Source organism: Aptenodytes forsteri, unplaced genomic scaffold, assembly GCF_000699145.1.
Source record: "Aptenodytes forsteri isolate BGI_AS27 unplaced genomic scaffold, ASM69914v1 Scaffold242, whole genome shotgun sequence".
Lineage (NCBI taxonomy): Eukaryota > Metazoa > Chordata > Aves > Sphenisciformes > Spheniscidae > Aptenodytes > Aptenodytes forsteri.
This window is the reverse complement of record NW_008795253.1, coordinates 1,727,353-1,740,786: the sequence shown is the minus strand read 5'-3', so window position 1 is coordinate 1,740,786 and position 13,434 is coordinate 1,727,353. Positions and strand designations below refer to the sequence as shown.

The window sequence follows — 13,434 nt, the reverse complement described above, 5'->3', positions numbered from 1 at the left end:
TCACTGACATATATATGCTGGTAATGTAGATTTCAGAAGATTTCAGCTAGTAGATTTTACTCAGGAGGAACATTATTTCTTCTCACTTTTCCACTGATACAGTGTTCTGGTAATTAGGATGAGGTTATTCTAAGTTGTTTACTGGGATAATATGTAAAGGAAACACAAAGACGACAGATTTTTTTTTTTTTAATTAAAAAAAAAGTTCTACCTGGATGTGCTCTCTGAAGGTGAGGCATACATGGGAAGTATGCTTTCCTCAAGGAGAGGTATAAGAAGCAAGTCAAAAGTCTTGGGATTACATACACAGTTGTTTACATTAAAATGAATAGGCCTTAAGTGTGTCATTTCCAGTAGATGCATTTTGTGTTTGATATATTTCTTTGGTAGATTGAGTCAGAAATACATGTAGTGGTTTTGGTAATTCACAGGTTTTATACAAGAATGTTGTCATACAAAGTAGGATTCTATTGCTAAAGAGCACAGGATGTAGAAATAATCTGTCAAATAAGTAGCTGAGTAGGTTTGATATTCCAAATTTATCATTAAAACAATTATGTGCTTTTCTTCAAAGGTTAACTGAGAGTTTAGCGACAGAGAGCTGCTATTTTGTTTTATTTCCTAGTCATCTGCAAGCTTAGGCAAACACACACTTTCTCTGGGAAAGAAATGTAATTTCATTAATTCCTCTACATCATAAAGACAACGAAGGGACATTTGATTTTTAGGAAAGCGTACATTGCAATACCAAATGTAATATTGGTGATAGAAAGTGTCCTGGCTATTAGATGCAAAAATACAGTCAGGTTTCTGTCCTTCCAAGAGAGCTTGTGTTATCCACAACTTCAAGAAAGAACTTACGTTATTGTGTATGAAGCTAGGGAAAACCAAGTCTGAAGGAAGTGAATGGTACTTGTTATCTTGGCAAGTACCTCATGCAGGCTTCATAGAAGGCCTCTTGGCTTTGCGAGATTGGTAATGCTTGTTGTTCAGAACCTGGGAATCGACATTATCTGAAAGAATTGGTGAAAAAGTTGGTACAGAAAGCTCTAGCCCATTCTTTTCTTAAATTCATTAGCCAGTAGTGAGGAAGGTGGCATTTCCCTAGTATGTAAGTCTGTTCAGGGTTTCTGTGTGACTTGAAATTTTTTTCAAGCACAGCTGAAGGAAAAGCTTGGGTCTCCCCCTGCAACTGGATTAGTAACATTTATATCGGTCTGTGAAACCTGACAAGAAATTGTGTGTGGAATATCTGATTCCCGAAGAGACCGTTTAAACAGTTCTCTAATCTGTTACAGAAAAGGCTTGTCCTTTTTTTCCCCTGCTTTATGCCTCTCTCCTTGTAGCTGCTTATTGAATGTTGACTCAAGGCTCAGTTATATAGTAAATAGATTTTTCCTCTCTCATGCTGTGTATTTGTTTAGTTACATTCGGAATGTAGTCACAATTGTTCCAAGTGCCTTTTCTGCTTAAAGCATCTCCGCTATCTTGGTTTCTCCCACTCCTTCCATTTAGGAGACTGAAGAGAAAAATGATTGTGCTCAACTCTTACAAAGTACTGTTTTGTTAGCTTCCAATTGACCTTTCTGCTCTGTGAGCATAACGTTGAAAGGACATAAAACCACTGGCTGTCCAAAGAACAAGGATGATGTTATAAACTCCGAACCTCAGTGTGATATACAAATGTTTACTTTTCCTGGTAGCTTGAGATAGTTTGTCTTCTGATTTAAAAAAAAAAAAAAAAGTTTTAAAAACAATTGCCATCACTGTAGAGTGAAAAGAAATAATACATTGCAGGTGTCCAAAATGAAACTGCTTACTTCTCCTTATGTTGAAAGTTACTCAGTTTCTTGGCGTTTTATGCATTCTGAGTTCTCATTCCATGGGTGATAGCTGATTGGTAATGGCTGCTTGAGTGTTGGTCATAGTGGAAATAAAACTATGGCGTTTGCTGTTAGTTAAAGTAGTAAGATAAATGTTGGTGTCCCTTTGTTCATTAGTGACTTCTAGGAAGGTAGTTAATAGCCAGTTTTGAAGACACAGCTGTGAAATTGTGGGTAGAGAAGCAACATCTTTATGTCAAACTGTCATCCTGTTCTGAATTTTTTTTGATATTAAGAAAAATGTTAGTGAAGCAATCCTAATAGACCAGCACCTGTGGCATATAGTCTTGCCATCTCTCCCCGTATCATGCTCTGAAATCAGAATTTTCCTACTGAGAGTATTCGTCAGAGCAGCAAAAATTCTTGTACTTGAGACCAGTTTTACCGGGAGAACAAGCCTTTACCTTGTTTGGGAAAGACAAAATAAAGATGAAGGTTTGGTTTTGGATCACTGATAAGAGGAGATGAGCATCATCAGGGTGTTTGCTCCTGTCTTGCCAGGATATGCAAATCATGTTATTCTAGGTACCCATTTGCTTCCCACCATCTCATTTCTCATTTATGTGGCTGTATTATGGCTTCCTTTGAACATACATTCTTTGGAGCAAGAATTATACTTACTATATATATTTTGCCCAGTAGGGAGCCTGGTATGGGTTTTCTCTAAGTCTTATTTAAGAATATTAGTATTTAGGTCTTCTTGACACCCCAACTCAGGAAGTTTGACAGTCTGGGAGGAATACAGTACCATTTGTGTTAGTGACTCCCTTCTCCTGTCGTTTGGATGTCCATAATGGCCTTTCAGGGTGCTGCCTCTCTACTATTGATTTGTTGTACTACAATGCAAAATAAGAGACTGAACAAATGTGCCATCCAGGAATTCCCTGTAATGCACCTGACTGCAGCCTCTAGACAGTGTTTGCCCTTTGGGGATGTGTCCTGCCTGTGTTGAGTGGATCTGTGCTACCAGTTACGTCTGTGGAAAGTTAGTCCCATCAGGTGGGTTTGTAGTCAGCCTGCTTTTGAGGCTATTACCATTCTGGTGGTTACTCATGATTTTACTGGTGCTTGTCTGAAAGGTTAGCTGTTGTGAATGTGAGATGTTTAAAAACAAAAAGTCATCCTTCTGTTTAAGTCTATTTTACACCTAAACTAAACAAAAAACTAAGGATCCTAAAGAGAGCTTTTGAAGCCTCTCATGGGACTTGTAATTGCCTTTTTACTTACTGTTTGTGCAGATCCGCCATGCTGTGATTAGAATTTTACAATGGGGAATGATCAAATAGAAAATAATCAGCAGCAGTGCTGACTGGAAGTCTAGCTCACTTTCCACCTTCTGTCTTACTATCAGGAAATGCTTATATATTATTTTAGCGTTAATAGGGACTGTTCTTGTGCTTTTAAAAGATCTGTGCAATTATGTAAATAAATTGGGCCGTTACGAGTAAATGTTGCCGAAGTTTTCAAACGTAAAATATTTCTTTTTACAGTTATTTTATGAGTACTTGCTTGTAGCTGTGTCAAGGTTAATGATACTTGTAAAAGAGCTTAACGTTTGTAAGTCTCATAGAATTTACCTAGGCTATAGACATTTTCTGACAGTATCGATGCAAACGGATAGGTAGCTGTACATTAATAACTTCTGAAGACTTTGGGTTAACATTGCTTTTTCCCTTCTTTTTTTGAATTAGTAGTACAATATTGGACCTTATGGCTAATTCCTCTACTCTGCCTCATGGTACATGTGAAAACTTGTAGTAAGAAAAAGAGAGTGTGTAAATTTCTGGAGACCTTTGTTTTGATAACGTTGACTTTTTTGCTGTAATTTTGTGATTCTGTATGTCAGAATGGGCATTTACAGTAATAAAGAAATACCTATTATCTGTATTTTTTTTTGTAGCGTTGGAGTGCTCTGTGCATATGCTGCCAACCAGCATTTAACTAACCAAGTCCGAGGAGCAAAGAAACTGCTTAACAGTAATTTTAAAGATCTGAAAATTTTCCTTAACGACACTCCAGCGGTAAAGAATTTTTTGTTTATGGGGAACGGGGGTGGGAGGGAAGAGGTGCAAGTAAGAAGTATTGGAGAAAATAATTGTTTCTTTCTATTTGGTATAAATCACACCTGCAGTATTTGTTTATTCTTTGTGTGTCAGTCTCATGAAGTAGAATAAATGATGCAAGGTAAGACATTTTCACATAGCAGTAAATGTTTGGGAGTGATCGTGATGGATCAGCATTCTTTGAGCAACTTTTGAGCTGTACTCCTGGAGTATGCTACAATGATGCTTGTAGGCCCTTTTCCTCCTACTGAACTAGTGTAGGTAGCTAGCAGAGGGTAAATAATTTGGAAAAAATACGGTTTTAAAAGGAATACATATAAAAAAAGAGATATTGCATGAAAACTTGAATTCCTTGTTGCTCTTTCCTGTTTCCTTGTATTTTGAACGTACTTGTATGTGCTCTGGGAGTGAGCTACGATAACTTCTTTTCCAGAAGTATTTTTGACTGTTTTTTCTTTAAACCAGTGTCATACTGTACCATACCGAACAGGAAGGATTCTCTCCTTTCTACTTTCAAACTTTCCTTAAAGTCCCAAAAGCAGTCCTCTGCATACCTTTTTTGCATTGAAAGAAAAAAAAGAAATGCTAGTAAGGAAGACTTGTAAACTTTCCCATGTACAAATTTCAATTCTTTATGGATTAGGAGGAAAAAAAGTCCAATGGTCCTGTTATCTTGGCTTTCATTAATTTTAATTAATTAAATTTAGTTAAATTAATCTGTTTTACTTGCACGTGACCCATAAATTAGAAATAGGTGGAATTCACACAATTATCTGGGATCCACAAGTGTGGTAGCATCCCAGTCACAGTAACTCTGGGCTCCCATGACCTGTGAGCTGTTTTTCTGCTCACAGGACTGTATGAGAACAGGAGACACCTCGGGGATGCCATTAAATGTCTCCATATCTGGAGTTGTTCACTATACAATTACTCGTTTGCGCATGGTGTTGTGATGGTTTGGTGATGGAGGTATATGGCAGGAAGCAGAGGTGATACCAACAGTCTCTCTTGAAACAGAGTGCCTTTTGTCAGTCTGGAGCTGACTCAGGGCACAGAAAGATGTAGTCCAGTTGCATCAGAAACCACTAGACTCCCCTTCACAGCATGCTGAGTGCCAACAACGGGAAACGTCTGAGTGGAAAATCTGTTATGTAGAAGTAGCTATCTTAATAAAGACAAAAAATAGACGCTAGCTAAAAAGCTAATAAAGATGCCTGACTTCCTGACACTTTTAAATTCAGTACTTGAACATTTGTGCCGGGGGGTTCCTCAAAGTCTCAGTTAGGTAGTAGGTTTTCAGTTTCTGTGCAGGATTATGAATTTTTCTTTTTTAGACTTGATGGCACTTAATGATGCAGTCATCAGATATATCTTCTAAGTCATTTTGACAGACAAGGTACATGGATATCACATATACACACATTTGTAAGAATTTCTTAAGGATAGGAGAAGGGCTTCAGGTTCTTGGAAAAAGTTGTAGAATCCAACTAATTGGCTATAAAGCTCTGAAATCCTAACTGATGTCCTTGACTCATCAGTATGAGGTGTACAGCATATAAAAGGATTTGTAAAAAGAAGTCACGTTAAGAGCTCGTGTCAGAAGATTTGCAGACTATGAGTATTGAGTGATAACACTGTTAGTTACACAGAATCGCCTTTTGTCTGTGACGTTGCTGGAGACAATGCAAAATCTGCAGTCCTGCAATATTTCAGTCCTCAGGTTAGCCTAGGAAGACAAAACAAACAAGCAAACAAAAATATACCTACAGCCTTCTTAGTAAGAAACTCTCAATTTTTTTTTCTCCTTTTTTAGAAAAAGGAGGTCTGCCTCATACTTTGTCATTTAATTATATCCACTGCTGTATGATCGGTAGGTTGGTTTGAGGGTAGTTTTTTGTCTGGTTGTTTTTTTTTGTTTTTTTTTTTTATTTACTCCATGGAAGGTTTGAGACTGCAAGCCAGATAAACTTTGGTACACGTTTGAGTCACGTTTAAAATTGGAACCCCATTTGTCAAGTGTGTTAACCTTTACGTTACTTTAACTCAATTGGGGTAGGAATCGTAATGCATTATTTTAAACATGCAGAAATCATCGAAGGTTTTTTTTATTGTCTTTTCAAAATTAGTACAGCGAGATTTCCACTTGGGATGGTTCTTTGACAGCGTTTTGTCCAAACCCAGGATCTGGTGATAACTAAGTTGCTGTTTCATATTGTTATGGTGTCTTGGTAGAGCCCAAGTTGTGACTGAGCCAAATCCACCTGGGGGTAAGGAAAACCATTTGCATTAAGACAGAGCAGCCAGCTACTTTCTCCAAGAAAAGCTCTGAGAGGCTGACCAAATACAAGCCAGTCTGGTTGGTGAATTGCTTCAAAATTACCACCCCATCAACTTGCCACATGTCTCTCTGTGAAGGAGAAACTAAAGCCACTAGAAAAATCAAATAACAGAGGTGAAGACATGCAAAACCTTATTGGCCTGATTGACCTAAAGCCTTCATAAGGCCACAGTTCCTGCTACTTAACACTTTTAAGAGGAATCATTTACCCCAGAGATGTTCCAATTAAGTAGATTTTCCAGTTAAACACGTCTTTTATTACATGCAGTTCTGCCAAGCAAGGTTTTAAAATACTTAGTTAACTGAAAACAGTAGAGAACCAGGATTTTGGGGGTTTGCAGAAATATTTTGATTGTTTCAAAGTGGCAGTTTGACTCATTATTTAAAAGCATTACTTTTTTCCAATTATTTTAGTAAGTTTTTTATCATCTTCTTTTCAGCAAATTGACTATTTGGTGAGCCAGTACAACACAACTAAAGATAAAGCACTCTCTGACCTAAACAGTAAGTATTTTGATTTAAAGGGGGTTAGCGATGTGTATTTAAAGACTTCAGTAAGATGATGTAAATAGCTCATAATGCGAAGTGAAATTTTGTTTATGAGAATATGGTTTTTCAAGCAGAAGTGCTGTTCTCAGTAGTAAATGAGACTAAAACCTAAAATTCTTTTCACATAAAATGTCTCAGAGCTGGTGTAATGCATATTATTTCCTGAAATAAAAGTCTTTTATTAAATTGCTTATACAATAAGTCAGGCTAATACTTTATTTTCCTTTTTGTAGTTCAGTAACCACTAATACTTAATGGTGTTTTAGAATATTACTCCTCAGTTTTTAACTGTGGAGCCAAATGTCAAGGAACAGAGCTACTAGCTGTTTTGATGGTTCTAGTGTGTGAGATCTCTCTGTATTTGTTTATTTTTGTTGTTATACCTTTGTCCTCTACTCAGCTAGAAGTTGAGGTATAAGCTTATCTTCTTTCTAAAGCTGCTTAACTTATTTGCCATTTCAGAATGAGCAGTTGAAGAGCAGGAGATAAAACTTGAAATACAACTGCTGCACTTTCCCCTTCAGCACAGTTACAGTACAAGGCGTCACCTTTTAAAGCACCTTTTTTTTTAATTTAAGCATCACTTTCTAAAACTCATAATAATAGAAAGGGCTGACCATATTCAGTGCAGATTAAAATTCAAGATGCACTGTTAGCAAGTGTTAATAAATATGTGCAGGTCTGCATTTCAGAGTGAAGTGAAATACAGAAATACCAAAACCTATTTCAAACAGGACTGTTGCTGGGATCGAACTATGCAACTGTGGCAGCATGCCACTTACCATGAATTGACTTATCATGCCCACAATCTATGCTTCTGTCTAGGTTTAAAACGTATTTTAAAAGTAGTTTTCAATGCAGCCAGCTTGGCATACCTTGGCGTCAATGTGTCTTGTCTATATGAGGCTACTAAAGCACATGGCATGTGGTTGTGAAAGTAGTAGTAGTAGTAGTCTTCCTACTTAATTCTAGGCAGGAACACTCTGGTCTAAAAAAATGTGTGTCATCTTTAAGTCTATAATAATGATGATAAAAAATTGACATCTGCATTTCAAGTACTAGCTTGTAGCTTCCCAGGCACTCCAAACAAAATTTCAAATTAAATATTTATTTGTTCTCAATGCCAATTTAATATGTTAGTTAACAGGAACCTAGCTGGATCTGTGATGAGAGTGCTCATCAATAAATAAAGATAGCTTTTATTTTCTTGAAATACCAGAATTAAGTATGTGACACCTGGGGACAAAAGGATTTCTAAGGGAATCAACAGTAGCATAAACCTCGAGAGAAATGTAGATGAGTTCAGTTTGCCCACCCTAAGGAAGTGCTGAAAAGTGTTTTCTGCTTGATAAAAATTCTCATCCCAAGCCAGACATGACAGTGCTGACAGTAATGGATGCTTCTGTACCGTGCAGTATTCCCATCTCATCAAGAGCAAAAAACTCAAAAAGCTGTTTACAGTGGTCTGAAAATGGAAGGCACCCAGCGACTACCTAAAGGATATGTTACATTAAGATGCTTCACCAGACTCTGCTTCGCATTTTCTGTCTTCTTGCTGAACTAAGCTTCATTTCTGTTTGTGGGCAGTGAGACAGGAGGCTTTGGAGGTGGGGATAGCAGTGGGTAAGCATGCAGCCAGCACTGTGGGTGAGCATGAAGCCAGCGCTGTGAGCAAGCATGAAGCCTGCGCTGTGAGCATCAGTGCTGAATGCACTGCGTGAGGGGGCAGGGACTGGCAGACATGTGCTTAACATGCTTAAGGGATTTCAGCGGAGATGGCTGGCAGGTCTGGGTTGTGGGTGACCTTGACATTGCTGGATACACGAGGAACAGGAGAATGGAAAAGAATTCATTTTCTTGTTTCTCTTGCACTATGAAAACATAGCATGTAGTGAAAGAGCGTGCCACAAAATTCCTGTCCAGATGTCGGACCTCTTTAAGACAGATTGTGGGGAAAAAATCTCTTTCCAAACACGTAGTAAATGCAATGAAATACATATTTTGGAATTTGTTGAAATGTTATGTGTCTTCACCTATATGGTCAAGTGCTAGTGCTTCTCTCTGTAACCTCATCACTGCCAGCCTGTATAACCAGCAGCGGGTAGTACTACTTTGATTTACTACTTTGATTTACTACTTTCATTTATAGGCCTATAGCTACCTAAAGGAGAACTGTGTTCCTGCCTGTATCTTCAGTCACTAAGTGCTGACTGTCAGGCCTCACAGAAATTTTAATAATATATGTATACTTTGTTAAGTAAGAGTCTGACAGCACCTATGATAAGAGGTAGTTTAAATTGAACTAGTATGTAATGGGTTTTTTATCTCTCCATACTACAGATGTTGGACCTTTGCTTGGAAGTAGAGTTCAAGAACAGCTGGGAAAAGAAGTGCGTCCCGCGCTTGATGCAGCTCTGACAATGGCAGGAGGTAAAGATGTACATATTGTATTAATGTTCTGTTGCCATGGTAAGACAGGCATCATCTTTCTAGTGCACAGCATGGGATGGCTTTATGCAGTACCATGATTCAACTTACCATTTTTCTACAGGCTTTGCTGTTTCTTTTATACTGAGGATTTCAGATATTTTAAGGTTTATAAATATATTTAAAAACTAAATCAAGATTTATGTGCCATTGTTGATACCTAGTTTCAGCAGTCATTGAAGAGAGATGAAATCCGAATTCCCTACTCCAGGTGGTTGTCCCTTTCCATTGAATATAAGGGAGACTAGGAAGACTGTGCTTTAAGAGCTGTCCATAGGTCTTAGCATTAGTCTTCGACAGGTCAGGGAATGAACATACAATGGTCCAGTCCTATACACTGCTAAGCCTATTACGAGAGTGCTAAACATCATTTCTTCATTGTATCTTTGAGTTTAGCATTGCTCGTGCTTAGTTCTGTCTCCCTTTAAAGAAAATATTCTTTTATTATTTTTTCTATTTAAGGGTTTTTTTCAGGAATCAGATACAGCTTATAGAGCAAAGGGAAAGGCATCCGTGAACTTGAGTCACTTTGGTATTTTTTTACCCATGAATTCTTTCTCATTCACTCGTCATCATTCTCCTTTTTTGCTTTATTTCTCTTATTTGTCTTGAAGTCAAAGTGGAAAGGGCTATCAAAGGTAAAAGATACAATAAAACCTTGTGTTGTGTGAAGTGCACTTTATTTTTGTAACTTGTGTATTTTTAGTTGTGTTTGTGTGTGTTTTTGTCTACTAAAGACCTGTTCAGTGGTTGTGGTTTTGGTTTGGTGTGATTGGGATGAAATCTAAAGCCAGACAGTGTTGAACACTCATTAATGCTTGCTGATGCAACGTGATCTCTTTCCCTTTCATCTTGCAGCTACATAATTCGTGAGTTAGATTATAACCAAAATACTGAAAATACTGTTTTGTGGATATGGACTTTCTTTTAATTTCTAATGACCAAGTGTTAAAGTTCTTTACTGAAAAGACTGGATAAGGAGAGGTAGGGAAAAGGTAGGAGAGAGTAAGCTGGGAAGTGGATAGAATCTCAGTAAAAGTAGCCTGAGCACATTCATTCATTTGTAGGAAAACATAAGTGATGTATTTTTATGTGCAATAAATATGTATTCTGTGCTAGAGGGTTTTTCTGGGATGGAAGCAGGGTTATTTAAATCAGTATTGTTAAGAATATCATAGCATTTACGCATGTGCACTTTCTCTTCATATCTGTATCTATGGACTGGTTTCTAACTAAAGTTTTTTTTAAAAAACTCTACATCCTTGCAGCCATCAGAGACACGAAGGAAGCACTGGAAAATGTGAGCGTCTCTGTAGAGGTTTTGCAGGAGGGAACAGAGAGGCTTCATGCAAACTTGACGGACGTTAAAATGCACCTAAGCAACACCCTCAATGATTCTGCATGCTCTGCGGCTCAGGCTGCCTCAACTTGCAATATCATCAGGAATTCATTAAATCAACTGAACATCAATGCCAATTTTAGTGGGGTAAGAGAATATTTTTCAGACTCTCACAGTGTGACTGCCTTGAATAAGCCCAGTAGTATCTCTGCAACTTAATGGCTCGGTGTGTGCTGTCACTTGTGAGATAAGTGACCTTCTTTTACTCTGTGTTTCTGGGTAATTCCAGTCACTGCTTTCATCTTCTGTGTAGAAGAGGATAAAGTGTGTGTCAAGCAGCTACATTAAAGTGCTGCTCTGGGCAGTGAAATAATCTGCCCTCCCAAAAATACTGAGGTTAAACTTAACTTTTGTACAGCAAGGGTTTCAGGAGTGTTCTAGAAAGATTCTACTACAAATTGTCTTTCTAGTTTCTTTACCCTCCCTCCTATCTTTGAAATATTTAGTAAATTAGCAAGACTACTACTTTGATGTGACTCAAGAATGCTTTTTGCTTCCTAGTTGCCAGGCGTGAGCTCACAGCTTGCCAAGGTCAACGATGTCCTTAAAATAGACCTTTCTAGTCTCGTTCAAAAGGTACGTTTCTCGACAGGCTTGTAAACTGTTAATTAATAAACTGGGATGCTTACGTATCACTTGTTTTCCCTTGGCTTCCTCAAGCAGAATTCTCTTGTTCCCACCTCATCCTGCCTCATGGTGGATATCTCTCCTTATTATTCCATTGTTTGGCCAAGGTTTAATATTTGAAAGTATGAATGTAATGCTTTATACCCCCAGGATACTACAGATCAAAAATGTATTGCTAATTGTCTGCTTGAAAGAACAATCCTTAAAAAACAAAAAGGCAGAAACATGGATCTACTAGCATGCTCTATATTTTTTGGTTCAAACTAAAAAAAAAAAAAAAATCCATGCTCTCCTAGTTAGTTGTATTGTATTCAAGCTATTTTGAAATGTCTTTCAAATTCTTTATATGCATATTTGATATTAAATCTGGTGCAATGAACCTAATGTAATTACTATTAGTATTTTTGCATGACTGTCTACAAAACACCATGATTTTCACCTAGAAAAAATGGCTTAGTTTGGGCAGTTTAAAAATCTGGCAGTCTGAAAATGTTTGCTAGGAATAGAAGGCATTTTCTGAAACCAGAGGCTGTGTATAGGGGGCTCAGACCCCTGCCTGCTTCTGAAGTGATCAGGCCTGCAGGAAATAAGACTTCAAGCATCCAGTGCAGTGGCTTCTCCTTTCTGTCTAGATGAGCTACTGAGCTTGGTCCCCACGGTTTAGACCCTTTCTTTCCCCTTCTCACTGAAGAAAGCATTGCAATGTCTTTAGAGGTAGTTGGATTTCATTGTTTATAACATGCGTTTCATGTTAAGAAGGCATAGAATTGCAAAGAGGAGGTGTTTGACTGGTACGCAGTAACTCCTTTCACTTAGTGAGTCTTCATATGTGCATTCTCAGTTTTGTATGAGATAGATCTGACAAGCAACAGTACTATAAAGTTTGAGATGATTGTGACTGATGCGTGTGTATTTAAATGTAGATTTTTTTTTTTTTCCCCCAAGGAATATCCTGGAGAGCAAAATGAATCTGAAATATATTTGAGTTCCTATTTTGCTTTGACCTTTTCTGATGTGCAGTGATAAAAATGTATTTTTCGTAGTATTACCACGTACATTTTAGCATGTGTATACTTTTACTCCTTGTATAAAAGGAAAAAAAATTGCAAGTAATTTGGCAATGAGAAAATTATTGTAATTTTTCCAACTTTTATTCTTAGGGTTATGCAGCATTTAATGATACTCCAGATTTAGTGGTGAATCAAACCAGGAACATTTTATCAGGTGAAGACAAACTATCTTTTCACTTTGATTGTTTAATGTTGATGTTTTTACATCACCTACTCATGTTTTTGTTTTCTTTTATTGATAATATATTTTCTGGGCTAAAGATCATTAAAAATGGAAATGTAAAACTTAACTTTTTTTTTTTTTTTTCTTTTTACATTTGGTGCCACAAAAAAAACATAGAAAGCAACTGTGTCTTAATGAGGACCCAAAATTAAATCTAAAAATAGACTGTACGGTATTTTATGGAGGAGTTTTATTTGTTAGGCTTTTTACTGCTCAAGTAATGAGAAATCTTGGGATCCCAACTGCACACTGATGCTTTATCTTTATTTGGTTGAAAAGGTAATTTTCCTTGACCGATGTGTCTATGACACATTTAGGAGTGTGATGTTAAAAAAAACCTAAACATGCCTCCTGCTGTATTAAAATGTAGTGGATGGCAAAGGGGAGGTAAAAATATGATTTAAAGATAATTTAAATGTCTATCTTAATTGTTTTGTTACTTGCGCTTTAAACTGTTACTCTTTGACAGTAACTGGACACTTGACATTTGAATAAAATGTAGTACTTTCAATATCTGCTAATATGCGTAAACACAGGCAGGCCATCTTAATTTATCTATTTATAAATTGCTGGGGTTTTGTTTTTATAAAAATGAGTTTGAGTTACAAATCAAATTAAAAAGTTGTTTTACTAGAAAAAAATTGCATTTATTTTCTTTTTTAAGAGGGTTTTGGGACCTGGTTGAATTTAGAAGAGTACATCAAAACACAAATCGCCAAAAACTTGTCCAGTTCTTGTTTGAGAAAGAGGAAGGTATTGCCTACTACCAAATAGCAACCTATATTTACACATCCG

The 13,434-nt window shown here is 37.1% G+C and overlaps 1 protein-coding gene across 3 annotated transcripts in view; it reads left to right on the top strand.

Annotated features, from left to right (window-relative positions):
* Positions 1-13,434, top strand: part of PROM1 (prominin 1) — a 62,228-nt gene that overhangs the window by 29,051 nt on the left and 19,743 nt on the right. For all 3 annotated transcript variants that reach the window (XM_009279106.1, XM_009279105.1, XM_019472016.1), the window contains 6 exons: positions 3,784-3,904; positions 6,725-6,788; positions 9,174-9,263; positions 10,589-10,806; positions 11,221-11,295; positions 12,507-12,570. In XM_009279106.1, the coding sequence (XP_009277381.1) occupies positions 3,784-3,904; positions 6,725-6,788; positions 9,174-9,263; positions 10,589-10,806; positions 11,221-11,295; positions 12,507-12,570 (632 nt within the window). The remainder of the gene's footprint in view (positions 1-3,783; positions 3,905-6,724; positions 6,789-9,173; positions 9,264-10,588; positions 10,807-11,220; positions 11,296-12,506; positions 12,571-13,434) is intronic.